This window comes from Vombatus ursinus, unplaced genomic scaffold, assembly GCF_900497805.2.
Source record: "Vombatus ursinus unplaced genomic scaffold, bare-nosed wombat genome assembly UNPS02014820.1, whole genome shotgun sequence".
Taxonomy (NCBI): domain Eukaryota; kingdom Metazoa; phylum Chordata; class Mammalia; order Diprotodontia; family Vombatidae; genus Vombatus; species Vombatus ursinus.
The window spans coordinates 23,052,989-23,068,007 of NW_020954598.1; the positions used below are offsets into that span (position 1 = coordinate 23,052,989).

General features: G+C 52.8%; 1 protein-coding gene across 1 annotated transcript; it reads left to right on the forward strand.

Annotated features, from left to right (window-relative positions):
- The first annotated feature begins 565 nt into the window (after positions 1 to 565).
- Positions 566 to 14,521, forward strand: IFRD2 (interferon related developmental regulator 2). The gene is made up of 12 exons (XM_027837244.1): positions 566 to 652; positions 8,501 to 8,617; positions 8,711 to 8,795; positions 9,079 to 9,203; positions 9,417 to 9,574; positions 11,104 to 11,154; positions 11,359 to 11,528; positions 12,035 to 12,140; positions 12,306 to 12,443; positions 13,175 to 13,303; positions 13,422 to 13,517; positions 13,777 to 14,521. The coding sequence occupies exons 1-12, from the start codon at positions 595 to 597 to the stop codon at positions 13,855 to 13,857; spliced, it is 1,314 nt and encodes a 437-aa protein (XP_027693045.1). The 5' UTR covers positions 566 to 594; the 3' UTR covers positions 13,858 to 14,521.
- Positions 14,522 to 15,019: the final 498 nt, after the last annotated feature.

Consider the following 15,019-nt stretch of genomic DNA (forward strand, 5'->3'; position numbering starts at 1 on the left):
TCGTGGGGAAACGGCTTTACAAACCTTAGGGTGCTATAGAAAAAATCCATGTTACTGAAGATCGTTCTTAAAGTAATACAGGACTTAGAAACAAGCGCACATGAAAACGTAGACACGTGGGGCCTCCTGTCACCAGGCAATTTAAGAGTTAACCTAGCTCTGAGACTGGGGCATTGTGGGCCTTTTAGTTCTTATGACCCCCCCATGTCTCCGTTTTCCCTTGGGACGGGACTCCATTTCCCGAGATGCCTCGCTGTTTCGCGGGTCGGGGAGGGCGTGGAAAGGCAGAGCGTCGCGCGGATCCCCGTGGGGAATGTGGTTCGGCCTTCCCTGGAGGCCTGCAGGAGCCATCGGGGCGGGGATCCGGGAGGACTCGGTGTCCCAGCGGCCCTAGCGGTTCGGGCGGGACGCTGAAAGGGGTGGGACCAACTAGGGGAGTTGAGCGAAGATGGTGGCGCGCGTGGCGTGCTGCCTCCGGCCTCTGCCTGTCTTTTTGCGGCGCGCGCTGGCGCTGGCGCCCAGGAGCGCGAACCCCGACGCGAGTCCCCGCCGGCTCTGACCCCGCGCCCCCGCGCGCCGCCTGCCCGGCCCGGCATGCCCCGCGCCCGCAAGGGACACGCGCCCCGGAGGGGAGGACAGCGCCGAGGTGGGGGTGAGTGCGAGGGTCCGGGGGCGGGGCCTGGGAGCTGGGGCGGGGCTTGAGGAGAGGTGGGGCGGGGCTTGAGGAAGGGGCGCCGGGGGGCGGGATCTTAGGGTTCGGGACTTAACGAAGAGTGTTGAGGGCAGGGTGAGGAGGGGGCTGGAGAGCCTGGGGCCTTGAGCAGGGGTTGAGGGACTTGGGGGAGGGGGTATGAAGGACTGAGGAGGGGCACAGTATGACCAGCTAGGGGTGGTGTGAGGGGCTTGGGGGGGGTCTGGAGGACCGTGGGTATCATCAGGACAGGGGTGGCGTGAGAAGCTTGGGGGGTCTGGAGGACCGTGGGTATGGTCAAGACGGGTGGTGTGAGAGGCTTGGGGGGTCTGGAGGACCGTGGGTATGATTAGGACAGGGGTGTTGTGAGAGGCTTGGGGGGTCTGGAGGACTGTGGGTATGGTCAAGATAGGGGTGGTGTGAGGGGCTTGGGGGATCTGGAGGACCGTGAGCGGAACTTGGGGGGTCTAGACAACTGTGAGAGGGGCATAGTATGTTTAGGACAGGGGTGTTGTGAGGGGCTGGGGGGGGTCTGGAGGACCGTGGGTATAGTCAGGACAGGGGTGGTGTGGGAGACTTGGGGAGTCTGGAGGACTGTGGGTATGATCAGGACAGGGGTGGTGCGAGGGGCTTGGGGGCATCAGGAGGACTGTGGGTATGATCAGAACAGGGGTGGTGTGAGGGGTTTAGGGGTTTGGAGCACTTTGGGGGTGATCAGGATCGAAATGGTATAAGAGGGCTTAGAGAGGCTCTAGAGGACTGTAGGATCAGGACAGGGGTGGCGTAAGCAGGCTTGGGGAATCTGTGTGAGGGTCTTGAGAGGGCTGAACAGAGAGGTAAGACTGGGGTCTTGGAGTTTCTGGGGATCCCTCTGGGCAAGTGTGAGAGGGCTATGGAAAAGAGTGCCTGGTATTATAGGGCATGAAGGGGGAGGGAGAATCTGAGAAGAGGTTGGAGGCGCAGTCTCTCTTGGGGTGAATAGGTAGGAATTAGATAGGACTTTGTCCAGGGAATGAGAACTGAGTAGGGCAGGCAGCCCAAGGGATTCCTGTGAAGCCACCTGTGGCCCTGGATCTGCCTTGGGGGAGCTGTGGTCAGTGGGCTTCTCATGGGAGGAGGTAATCCTTCCCCTCCTTCCCGGTCCTTCCTCCTCCTTTCCTCCCCTCCTCCCCTCTAGAGGTATCGTGTGGCTTCTCAGTTCTAGGCTTCTAGGCACATGCCCGTGGAAAATAGAGCCACGTGGAAGCTGAACTTCAGCCTTTTTTATGGGGCTGGTGTAGAGGAAGGAAGCCTGAGCTGGGAGGCAGGACACCTGGGTTTCAGTGTTAGCTTTACCTACACACACTTAGAGCCCACGTGGCTGAGGACAAGTTTACTTCCCATTCAACATCTCTGTTTCTCTGTCTGTAAACGATGGAGACTGTAGCACATGGTGTCTAAGGATGGATCTTCCTCACATAGCTGGGAGATGGCAGAACTGGGCTTTAAGACCAGTCTTCTAACGTAGACATTTGTCTTCTCCACCTCTGACATCCTGTGCCTTTCTTTTCTGGCATTCCAACCCAGGTCAGTTGTGCCTTCAGTACTTGACCTTTTAATAATAACAGCCTTAAGGTTTACAAAGATGTTTCTTCACAACAACCCTGGGGAGGAAGGAATTGTCCCCATTTTACAAATGAGGAGACTGAGGCTTAGAGAGAGGAAGTCACATGCCAGCTAGTAAGTGTTGGAGCCAAGGCTCTTGACCACCACCCCCACCCCCACTATGATTACACAGCTGGTAAATAGCAGCCTGGGAGTTGAACCCTGATCTTCTGAATCCAAAGTTTTCTTTCTTACTCAGCTCACTTCCCACTTGCTGGGAAACTTGCTGGACCAGGTCTGCATGTGCAGTATGGTGCCGGTTTCCTGGCCCTTGCCAATCCCTAATCCTTTCAGGGGTGGAGACCAGGAAGCGAATCAGTGGTTGATACGAAAGGAAAGTGGGGGCATTTGTGGCAGGGTCTGTGGGAGCAGGTACTAGAGCCTTTGCTCCTTCACTCTTGGGGAGCTGGTTGGTCCTGCGGCCAGGGATGTCTTAGAGAGGCAGAAAGGTGACTGCCTACCTTATCAGCATTTGCTGGAAAGTCTGTGGAGTGTGATAAATAGAGCTCTTGGGAGTCCTGTGACTGTCCCAACACTTATCTTCTCTCAGGCTAGGTTCAGACCATGGTGACTGGATCATAGAGTGTGCAGGGATTCCAGAGTCCAGCCTCACATGGGGAAACTGGCTCTGGACAGGGAAGGTACTGGTCCATGGTCACACAGGTAGTAACAGTCAGGATTCAAACCCAGCTTTTCTGACTCCGGAGCCAATACTCTTCTCACTATATTATTCTGCCTTCAGGCGAGAGGAAGAAGTAAATTTAGTATCTGAATACTGGAAGGAAAAGATGCTGGTTTCCCAAGGCCCGCTCCCTCAGCACACGGCTTTCCCTTGTTTCTCAAGGCAGCCTGGTCATTTCCTTAGTCCCCAAGTCCCCAGAGATGTGATCTACAAACTCCTTGAGGAAGGAGAGGTGGGGCTTGCCTCCTTTCCAGCCTCCTCTCACCTTACACAGACAGACTTGGGAATTTCTCTCACCTTCTACTAGGAAGCTTCCATAGCCTGCCCAGTGAGGCTGGATCCCACCTTGACCAGCAGAGCCCCAAGAGAAAGCTCTAAGTGGGCTGACCCCTGAGCTGTCCTGGAGACCAGAGGGGCCTGGCCACAGACGATTGTTGATACCTCAGCAGAAGAGGGAGCTCCTAGGCTGAAGCCTTGGTATTACCTTCTGGCCTTCTCGGGGCATGTGAATGTGCTGGGGTGTCAGCACTCAGAGGTCCCATCTCCTCTCCCAGGCTAGGGGGAGGCCCTCTAGGCTTGGTTCCTTTTGTAGACCATAGAGGATCAGAGAATGTGTTTGCTCAGCCCTGAACTTGTAGGTCACACCCAGTGTGTACAGGGCAGGTATTAGGTAATTTGTCCCTCTGGGGCCTTAAGGAAGCTGTGGTATTCCGGAAGATGGCAACTCCATGTCCAAGGACTTCTAGGGAGTGTCTAGTGGCTGACTTTGAGAATCCAGTGTAATTGTTCACTGTCAACACCTCCCCCCACCCCACCCAGCATCAGAGCAGAATTGAATACCCTTAGAGGCATCTGGGCTCTTGGTAACACCTGAAAACCAAAAGGTGGGTGCCTGAAAGGTGGGCAGATGAGGCTGAGACTTGGGAGCTGCTGTGGGAGGGCAAAGGAGCCATTACCCTAGCTAGGTTGGGCCTGAACATGCCCCTATAACTACGGTTCTCCAATGTCAGGCAGGCAAGGGGGGCTGACAAGCAGGCCTGAACTGGAGAGACTGGCTTTCCACGCAGCCCTTTGCTGGAGCCTTTCTCCTCCCTTGGTCTTTTTTCTTTGGTTTGGGAAGGAAGTGGGTGTGACCACATTGCCCTGGGTCCTGGAGCCAGGAGACTGGGGCCTTGGGGCAGTTAGGTCTAATTGAACTCTTCATCCCAGATGAGGGCTCCTGTCACCTCCACCAAATGGTTAGTTCTGTCAAATCCCTTAGCTGACATTTATATAGCACATGGAGGTTTTCAAAGCATTTTACATACATCATCTCATGTTTCTTATAACAGTCTTGTGAGGCAAGTGCCCTTAGAAACAGTCCTATTGCTACCCTGCCCTTTCTGTTTCTGCTTAGGGCCTTAGTTTCCCATTATTAGGTGACAGAGGGAGGGGATATCTGATGAGAGCTGCACGTGCTATCAGAGACAGATCCATTCGAAGTCCACTAGCAATGGCGGTCAGGAGCGCCCCTTAGCATGGGTGTCTGTTTTTGGATATTGTAGAAAACCAGCCCCTTTCCTCCATCACCCCTAAGTACCAGGTGAATGAGAGTCCCTTAGACTCTAAGGCCCAGATGGGGTTGAGACCCACAGTTTAAGAAGTGCTGAAAGAGGGGGCGGAGCCAAGATGGCGGAGGGAAAGCAGTGACTGTCTTGAGCTCTCTCCCAAAGCCCTCCAGATACCTAAAAAAATGGCTCTAAACAAATTCTAAAGCAGCAGAACCCACAAAAAGACAGAGTGAAACAAATTTCCAGCCAAAGACAGCCTGGATGGTTGATTGGAAAGGTGTATCGTGCTGGGCGGGGAGAGGAGCGCAGTTCGGCGTGGGCACGCAGGCCGCAGAGACCCTGGAGCAGGCCTCAGATGACCGAATCATGGGCAGCTGTGGCAGCTTCCAGACTTCTCAACCCAGGAACACCAAAGACAACGTGGAAGGTCAGTGGGAAAAGTCTGCGACTGTGGTGAGAGAGGAGCTAGATTTCAGCTGCAAGTCCCGAGCATGCCTTCGGGGCAGCGGCACCCACAGACTGAGGGGGAATCGAGTGGCTGATCAGAGTGGGATTATAAGGATCTCTTTGCCAGTGCTGAGGCAGAAATCTCTTGCTTTACCGATGCTTGGAGCTGGGTCACAGTTCTGAGGGACGGTCCTGGGGCGAGGAGGAATGCTGGTGTGCTGAAGCTTGTTGTGGCAGTGGAGAGGAAACACCTTGCCCCTTATCATAGCACCTTGGAAGAACTGCAAATTTATAGGTCCCTAGAAGTACCTCTGAAAACAGCTGTACCAGCCCCCCAAAGCATGAGACAGTATGCTCTTCACATTGGAAGCAGACTTTTACCTTAACAAAGAGTTTAAAACTCAAGTAATTGGCCAGGATCATGAGTAAGCAGTGCAAAAGGAGTCAGACTATATTATCTTACTTTGGTGACAAAGAAGATCAAAACATACAACCAGAAGAAGACAACAAAGCCAAGGCTCCTACATCCAAAGCCTCCAAGAAAAATATGAATCAGTCCCAGGCCTTGGAAGAGCTCAAAAGGGATTTTGAGAAACAAGTAAGAGAAGTAGAGGAAAAACTGAGGGTGATGCAAGAAAATCATTAAAAACAAGTCAACAGCTTGCTAAAGGAGACCCCAAAAAATACTGAAGAAAATAACACCTTAAAAAATAACCTAACCCAAATGGCAAAAGAGGTCCAAAAAGCCAATGAGGAGAATGCCCTAAAGAGCAAAATTGGACAAATGGAAAAGGAAGTCCAAAAGATTACTGAAGAAAATACTTCCTTAAAAATTAGAATAGAGCAATTGGAAGCTAGTGACTTTATGAGAAATCAAGACACTGTAAAACATCCAAAAGAATGAAAAATTAGAAAACAATGTGAAATATCTCATTGGAAAAACAACTGACCTGGAAAATAGATCCAGGAGAGAGAATTTAAAAATTATTGGACTATCTGAAAGCCATGATCAAAAAAAGAGCCTTGACATCATCTTTCAAGAAATTATCCAGGAAAACTGTCCTGATATTTTAGAACCAGAGGGCAAAATAGAAATTGAAAGAATCCACCGATCTCCTCCTGAAAGAGATCCTCAAAGGAAAACTCCTAGGAATATTGTAGCCAAATTCCAGAGTTCCCAGGTCAAGGAGAAAATATTACAAGCAGCCAGAAAGAAACAATTCAAATATTGTGGAAACACAATCAGGATAACACAGGATTTAGCTGCTTCTACATTAAGGGACCGCAGGGGATGGAATATAATATTCCAGAGAGCAAAGGAGATAGGATTACAACTAAGAATCACCTACCCAGCAAAACTGAGTATAATCCTGCAGGGGAAAAAATGGTCATTCAGTGAAATAGAGGACTTTCAAGCATTCTTGATGAAAAGACCAGAGTTGAATAGAAAATTTGATTTTCAAATACAAGACTCGAGTGGAACATGAAGAGGTAAACAGGAAAGAGAAAATCATAAGAAACTTATTAAGGTTGAACTGTTTACATTCCTGCATGGAAAGATGGTATTTGTAACTCATGAGACCTTTGTCAGTATTAGGGTAGTTGGAGGGAAAAAATTATATGTATGTATATAGATATAGCTAGATAGATAGAGGGCACAGGGTGAGTTGAAAATGAAGGGGTCATATCTCGAGAATAAAATTAAGGGGTGAGAGAGGATTATACTAGGAGAAGGAGAAAGGGAGAGGTAGAACGGGGTAAATTATCCCATAAAAAAAAAAAAACAACAAAAAAGAAAAGGCTCTTAACAGTGGAGGGGAAACGGGAGAAGGTGAGAGGGAATGAGTGAATCTTATTCTCGTAGGATTTGACTTGAGGAGGGAATAACATACACACTCAGTTGGGTGTGGAAATCTGTCTTACCCTACAGGAAAATAGGGGGGGAAGGGGACAAGAGAGTAGGGGAATGATAGAGAGGAGGGCAGATTGGGAAAGGGGGTAATCAGAAGCACATACTTCTGAGGAGGGGCAGGGTCAAAAGAAAGAATAGAATAAATGGGGGAGGCAGGATAAGATTAAGGGAAATAGAGTTAGTTTTTCACAGCGTGTCTACTATGGAAGTGTTTTGCATAACTGCACATATATAATCTATATTTAGTTGCTTGCCTTATCAATGAGGGTGGGTGGGGAGGGAGGAAGGGAGAAGATTTGGAACCCAAAGTTTTAAAAACACATGTTTAAAAAAAATGTTTTCACATGCAACTGGGAAATAAGAAATACAGGAAATAGGGTACAGAAATCTGTCCTGCCTTACAGGAAAATTGAAGGGGAAGGGGATAAGAGAAGGGGGGGAGAGATAGAAGGGAAGGCAGACTAGGGGAAGGGGTATTCAGAATGCATGCCATCTTGGGGTGGGGGGAGGGGCGAGATGGGGTGAAAATATGGAACTCAAAATCTTGTGGAAGTAAATGTTGAAAACAAAAAAATAAATTAAAAAAAAAAAAGTGCTGAAAGAGTCTTGCTCTGGTGGGATAGGGGCTGAGCATTGAGCCTTCAAGTAGAAGGAGAAATGGTGGTGAACAGTATTGGGAACCTTTTAAGAAAATCAGGACATGCTCCGCTGAGATAGGCCACAGGCACAGTACCATGTCAGTCTTGTGTTAGAGACCTTCCCCCAGTGTCTCGGTGTTCCCCTGGTAGCCCACTGGGGATCTGTTGTCATTAAATCAATGTCAGTTCATCTTTATCACATTTATATTTTGAACTCATGCCATCTCTTGGCAGTTTCATAAATTCACCATGAACTACATTAGGGCAGGCCCTATGCCAGATTTGAAAGACGTAGGTATTCTAACCGAGACAAAGGTCAGATGGTATTCCTTTGGAAAGGACTTGATTGCTTCTAGTTGGCACCAGTTCCTGGCCATTAGAGGCCTCATATTCCAGAAATGCTGTTCATAAGGCCCTTCCCCAAGCTGTAGCCTTTGGGTGTCTCTGTGGGTTCTTTAAGGATGCACAGTGGCGTTGAATGGCATTGGGTTCCTGGATAAGAAATTCTGCCTGGATACTGGGGGCTTTGGTTGAGTTTGAGCCTTTAAACAACTCTTGTTCAAGAGGACTTCCTCTATCCCAACCCAGAACTTAATGTATTCTCTTTTGGCGAGGCCTCATGTGCTCTCGGGGATGTTTGGGTTGGCATTGCCCCGTTGCTTGGAGGAAGGCAGGGAGAGTAAAATTCAAAGCCCAGCAAGGGCCCTTCCAATCACAGCCTCTTTGATTTTGTGGGTTCCTAAGTGAACTGGTTGTAGAAACAGGACGTGATTTTGAAGCCAGCTGGGGTGGATACTTGCTGAGAGGTTTGGAGCATGGGATTCACCTCTCTGGACCTCAGTTTGCTCATCTGTAAAATGAGGGGGTTGGACTATAAGATCTCAATCCCAAAGCTGTGAGCCCTAGGCTGACCTCTCCCATTCTGGCCCTTCCCAGGAGTTCGGGGCGGTACCCAGGCCGACTCTCCCTCCAGTGATGATGAAGCGACCAGTGAAGTGTTGAGTCACTACAGCAGTACAAGTGAGGGTGCCAGCATTGCCGAGGAGAGCCTAGGTAAGGCGAGGCCGGGGCAGGGGGATGGGAGTGGGGAGGGCCCTGGGGGGCTTGCGCGGGAACTGACAGGCTCTTGTGCGGTGGGGCCTGCAGGCAATGAAGTAGTCGATGAGCAGGCCCAGCAAGAGGAGCTGGAAGAGAAGCTCAAGGAACGCGTGGACGATGTGGCCGACAAGAGGTGCCCGCTTGTGTGGGGAGGAGCATGGCTGCCGTGGCCCAGCCCCTCCATCCCTCCCGTCTTCCCTTTGGGAGTCAGGTTGATCCATGTGAAGGCCCCATCCTCTCCCGGGGAGGTCGCTGCCGTACCTCTCTCGGCTGGACGCTGGCCTCCCCGCTTATGTTCGACTCCCCAGTCTTTGTCCAGACCCTTGGGGCCCAGCTCAGGCTTCTGCCCCGTGTGACTCTGTTCCCAGTCTGGATGAGCCCCAGGGGCTCACCCTTCCATCCTCATTCTCCTCTAGTGCCAAGACCAGGCTGGGTGCTTTGGAGAGCCTGCGCCTGGCATTCTCCTCCCGGGTGCTCCTGGACTTTGTACTGGAGCGCCGCCTCACCCTCACAGACTCCCTCGAAAAGTGCCTCAAGAAAGGTTCGACTTGGTCTTCCGGCCCTTCCCACCCCAACACTGCCCCAACTGCGCTTGCCTGAGGCCAGGCCTCGGGGCTCCTGTGGCAGCCTGGGCCTGGGGGTGGGGGGATGGGGGTAGTCTGTAGGAGGTGGGGCTCCGGGGGTCAGCCTTCTCCTGAGGTCCCTGGGCTCTCCATTAGGTGACTGATGAGGGCTTTCCCACCCTCCTTTGCAGGGAAAGGAGAGGAACAGTCTCTTGCTGCAACTGTGCTGACCCTCCTGTGCCTTCAGATGGGTTCAGGGCCCGAGGGAGAGGAGCTCTTCCGAAGCCTGCGGCCCCTGCTCGTCAGCATCCTTACTGATACCTCCGCCAGCCTTGGAGCTCGGCACAGTGTGAGCACCTCCTGTCCCCCCAGGGCTCCCCTCCTTTCTCTAGGCCTGCGCAGCTTAGGGACTGCAGTCATCGGGCCCCAGCCTGTCAGGCCCCTTGTTTTGGAAAGGGGGACACACAGGCTCCCAGAGCTTGCCCAGAGTCACCCAAGGAAGAGGAGAAGGGGGATTTGAAGCCCTCTTCTCACTTGTCCTTATCCTGTCATGTCCAGGATTGGGCCATGGGATCTTGGGGATGGCCAGCCTGAGAGGGGCAGGTTGTCGTGGCTGTTGAACAGCACGCTGTCCGTGCCTCCTCCCTCTGGAGCAGTTTAATGATGAAAAGGGCAAAAAAATGTGTTTCTTCATAAAGCAAGAGATTTATGAGCTTAGGTGGGGCCTGGTCGCCGGCGGCGTGTCTGAAGGGCTCTTTCATGGACAAGGGATTCAGTTTGAGGGCAGAAATGGGAGGAGCAACTGGGAGGCGTTGCCCAGGGCCAGGTTTTGGCTCAATGAAAGGAAAAACCCGGTCCAGAAGCTGAGGAGACCGGCTAAACACAGGACGGGTGCCATGCTGCCTGGGGCGTTAGGGAGAGAGTCCCGTAGCTCTGGACAGCTTCTGGCAGCAGCCTGTTGGCCACTTGGCAGACACATTAGAGTGAGGATCCTGATTCAGCTACAGGCTGAGATGCATGGCCTTCGAGGCCCTTTTCAGCTCTGAGATGCCGTGATTCTGATTGACATCTTATTCCCCTCCTTGACTTTGAGCTCTGTGAACACAGGGACCGAGGCCTACCTCAGCTTTGTTCTCTCCTGTGTTTAGCATAGAGCTCTCCACAGAGTAGGCTGTTGACAGATATCTGTTGGAAGAATAATTGTCCTCCATGGGTGCCCTGTAGAGATGGCCTTTGACCCTCTACCGAGCCTAGGGGTCGGGACAGAGGGGATGCCTCCTTATCTTCTTCCCCCTCAATGGCCCTTTTCTTAGACTGGCTTGGGTAACGGGGCATGGCTGGTTTATATTCCTGGGCAGAGACGAAGAAGGCAGGGTCTAGACGGAGCCCGGTGTCCTTGAGTGCCCCACAACCTCCCTTTCCATTGGCTCGTTTTAAAAATTCTTTTTTATTATGATGAACTTGACCAGTGTCAACAGACTTGAATGCTTCCTTATGCACAAAACAGAAAAAGAGGATTGTCTGACACTTCGACTTCCTAAGTATTAAATTGAATACGGTCTATCCCATTGGTTCTCCTCTGGCTCAGACTGGAAGGAGTTGGCTGATATGTAGGGAGACAGAAGGGAGGAAGCCCTAAGGGCTAGGGCTCGGGCTAGAGTTAGGAACTGGCCAAAATGGGGTCCTAGCATTATAGGATTATAGGGGTCATGGGGTCATAGGTCATGAGTACAACCCCCTCATTTTACAGATGAGGAAACTGAGGCCCAGAGGTGAGGTGACTTCTCTCTGGCTTGGGGTCAGCCCTGTGTTTCTGAGGCCTGGGTTATTGAGGGAATCCTGAGAGAGTCTGACCCCCTGACCTGCTCTCCCCTGCAGTGTGCCACAGCCCTCGGGATGTGCTGTTACATTGCTGCTGCTGATGTGGAGGTGAGTTCACCCTGTCTCGGCTCCCTTTTCCCTTCAAGAGCCCAGAGCATCTTCTCACCTCAGCCGACCTTAGGCCACCTTACTGGTGCTGGGGTGTGGACGACTGGCCTCCCAGGCTGGACTTTTGCTCGAACGGAGGTCTGATGAAGCTGGCAGGCAAGCTCTCTGACACCTTCCTTGCCCTGGGCTTCTGTCTTCCCACAGGACCTCATCTCATGTCTGGCCTGCCTCGAGGGCATCTTCAGTGGGGCCTGTAGGGAGGAGTCATCCTCCGCCCTGGCACCCCTTCAAGCCCTGCATTGCTGTGCCCTCCAGGCCTGGGCCTTACTCCTTACAATCTGCCCTGGCTCCCACATCAGCAGGGTGCTGGACAGGTAGGCAAAGCTATGGGGGGACGAAGGAGGGCTAGTGGACAGACCCCTCTGGTCCTTCTCCTCGTCCTTGGTAGTGCTCATTTCATCATCTCATACCTCAGGGGCTAGGTCTAGATGCAGTCCTGCCCCAATGAGAGCTGAATTTCTGTTGTAAATAGAATTGGATTGTCAAGGGTGAGAGCTTTTAAGTGGAAAATCTTAGATTCAAAGCTAGGTTTTCTGACACGGCGTGCAGTGCTCTTTCCTTCAGACTGTATTGCCCAGATTCGCCCTCTTGCAGGGAAATAGAACAGGATATGGCTCCCATTTTCTTGAGCTGCTTGGCAGGAGGGGAAGGGGGGGACCACCGAGGGAGTGGAGGTTTCCAGACACTGGCAATGAGGAGCCGCGAGGTTGAGTGGAGCCCACGCACTTGCCTCTTGCCCTGAGTCCCTGTAGCAAGTAAGGAGCTTTTGCCCGTCTGCGGGGTGAGGGAAGCTCACTCGGTGCCGCCTGCCTTTGCACAGCCAGCTGCCCCAGCTGCCCCAGCTCCTCTCCAGGGACAGCGTGCACCTTCGCATCGCAGCAGGGGAGACTATCGCCTTGCTCTTTGAGTTGGGCCGAGACCTAGAGGTACCGGGAGTGGCGGGTGGGACCAGGAGGGGAAGTTTGGGCCCTGTTATGATTGGGAGGGCGAGGGCCACCTGTAGAGTCTTGGGGCCACTTCTGTGAGGTGGGATGGGGGGGATTAGGTAAAGCTGGACTGCCCCAAGCCGCCGTGTCCAAATGTTCCTTCAGGAGGACTTCCTGTATGAGGACACCGATACCCTGTGCAGCACCCTCCGAGCCCTGGCCACGGACAGCAACAAGTACCGGGCCAAGGCTGATCGGCGGAAACAGCGCTCCATCTTCCGGGATGTGCTGCACTTCATCGAGGTGGGGACGCTCTTGCACACAGACCTATGTCCATGCATGTGCACGTACACACAGACACACATGTGCAGGCACACAGAGCCGACACGGAGCCCTGGGGGTGGTTGGTTATCGACACCAAATTTTTCCTCCTCTCCATGATTTTTTGGAATTACCTCAGCTGGTATAGGGGCCTGAGTTCAGATCCGTGTGATCCTGGTTGAGTTACTAAACCCAACAATAGCAAATGTTTACTGAGCACCAGTGATGTACTAGATGCTGGAGAAACAAAGAAGCTCGTGGAACCGTCCCCCCGCTCTGGGAACATATCCATTCCACTCCATGTTTCTGGACCTGAGTTTCTGCTTCTTTAAAACAAGGGGCCTGAGCCAGATGGTCTCTGAGGGCCCTCCCAGGTCTCTGTCCTCTCTGGTCCTGTGGGGTTGCTCCTCAGGCCATCTTGTGTGCCCAGCCACCCTCACTGTCAGCATAGAAGGGCATTCTTTGGACAAATATTGTTTAAGCACCTCCTGGGTGCACTGGGCTTGTCTCAAGGGAGGAGAAAAAGTGTAGGGAAGACATGGTTTCTGCCCCCATGGCCTACTAGAGGAGGGAGGCATAAACCAGACCATTATAACACACATTCCACGAGCTCAGCACTAAGGACCTCAACCCCTCCCCTCCTCCAGCATGGAGAAGGGGCTGAGAACTGGTTCCTGGGGGTTAACAGCCTTCCCCTGGTCCGTGTTCTCTAGACTGGAGAGTGCCAGGAAGAGACAATCAAGTTTGGACTGGAATGTATGTATGTGGACAGCTGGGTCCGACGCCGGACATATGCAGCATTTAAGGAGACCTTAGGCTCTGGTGTCCTCCACCACCTCCAGGTACTGTCCTAGGCGATAAGTCAGAAGGAGCGGGACCCTCCCCTGCCCCATCCGCCCTCCCCCATCTCGCAAAGGCCCGGGACTTCATTGGCTCACATTGTCCCCTTGGTTCTCCCAGAACAATGAGCTGCTTCGAGACATCTTTGACCTGGGACCGGTATTGGTGCTGGACGCTGCTGCCATGAAGGCCAGCAAGATTTCCCGCTTTGAGAAGGTTTGTAGCTGGCCCTGACCCCTGTCTTGGCTCCCTCTCGTTCTGCCTCAAACCCGTCTGTGCCATTTCCCCCCAGTTTGTCCTGTTTGACAAGAGGGCCGCTGGGTTGGGAGGAGTGGGAGGACCTTGAGAGCCTGGGCTTCCCCTTCTCAAGGAGACCAGCCGTGCTCTCCCTCATCCTTAGCCGGCCTTTTCTTTGGGGTCCTGTGGAAAGCGCCACCCTTGCTTGCTTCTAAATGGCCTCTCCTCTCTTTTCCAGCACCTCTACAATTCAGCCGCCTTCAAAGCCCGGACAAAAGCGCGTAGTCGTGTACGGGATAAGCGTGCAGACGTGCTATAAGCACAAGGCCTCCCCCCGCCCTGGGGCAGGTGGAGGAGGCTGCTCTCATCCCGGTTTTTATATAGAGAAACAAGGTGGCCTGGCTCCCCGGGGGGCCTCTGCTTTATTTTTTTAATGTCAAAACCAAATAAAGGTATCAGGGTGGGAGGGCTGCCCTGGTTTCCCCTCAACCCTCTGCCCTCAGCTCCCCTTTCCTCCAGCTCTCTCCTCCTGTCTCCCCTTTGCCCATCTCTCCTGCTGGGCCAGGGTTTGATTTGGGCCACGGGAAGATTGATTACCTTTTGTGCCTGGCTGTCCTCGGGGGGAGGTATCGATGTCACAATGATGTCAAGGAAGGAGGGAATTCAGAGGCTCCCCAGGCTGAGGAGTGAATGGCTGGGGAGTCCTATCTCCCTCTCTTCCAGCTGCTTTTTCCCCAGGACTGACCAACCACTCCGTCTCCCTCGGAGTGAGCTGCAGGATGGAACCGCAGGGGGTCCCTAACCTGGAGGGCCCCATCCTCCCCCAGGCCTTAACACATACTCAGTGTAGTCTCCACCCTCCCGCACCTTAGCTATGCTGGAGTGGGAGGGAAACAGGGAAGGGGACTTTCTGGAATAGATGTATGTGTTGATTTTATAAGAAGATTAATATTAGAGATAATTAAATAAGACCATACCTGCTGCCTCAGTTGTGCTCTTACGCACGTACCCCTAGCTGGTGTCCGAACCCACCCGGGGAGGAGGGAAGAGGTCGGAGCTGATTCTTTGCTTCTGCAGGGGCTGCTCTTGGGAGGTGAACATGAACCAGGCTCCCCAGCCTCTGTTCCTGACTGCTGGTGAACGGGAGAAGGTCACAGAGGAGACTGTTGCTTTCTCCAGCACAGAGCCCCTGGCTACTCAGGGGAGAAGTGCTTTCAGGGTGACCTTCTCAGAATGACGTGGAACAGGCCAGGCTTTGGTTTGGGGGGTGGGGGTGCTTTCCCCTCAAGAAACCTTTCTCATATTTCTATGGGGTTCCCCAACCTAGTGAACATACGAGGCTTTCCTTCTTCCTTCCTCAGGGTACTTTCTCAGTCTCTACCCATGTCAGCTCCCAGGCCTCCTGCTCTAGCAGAACAGGCTGACCTGATGTGAGAGGTCCTGTCCAGGAGCCCTCAGCTCCTCAGGGGGAGCTGGTGGCA

Bases quoted from the DNA above. Each gene is read 5' to 3' on its own strand.
- IFRD2 (XM_027837244.1), top strand. From the start codon at position 595: ATGCCCCGCGCCCGCAAGGGACACGCGCCCCGGAGGGGAGGACAGCGC. The intron at 11,529-12,034 runs GTAGGCAAAGCT...GCCTTTGCACAG, and splicing joins ATCAGCAGGGTGCTGGACAG to CCAGCTGCCCCAGCTGCCCC. The intron at 13,304-13,421 runs GTACTGTCCTAG...TGGTTCTCCCAG, and splicing joins GTGTCCTCCACCACCTCCAG to AACAATGAGCTGCTTCGAGA.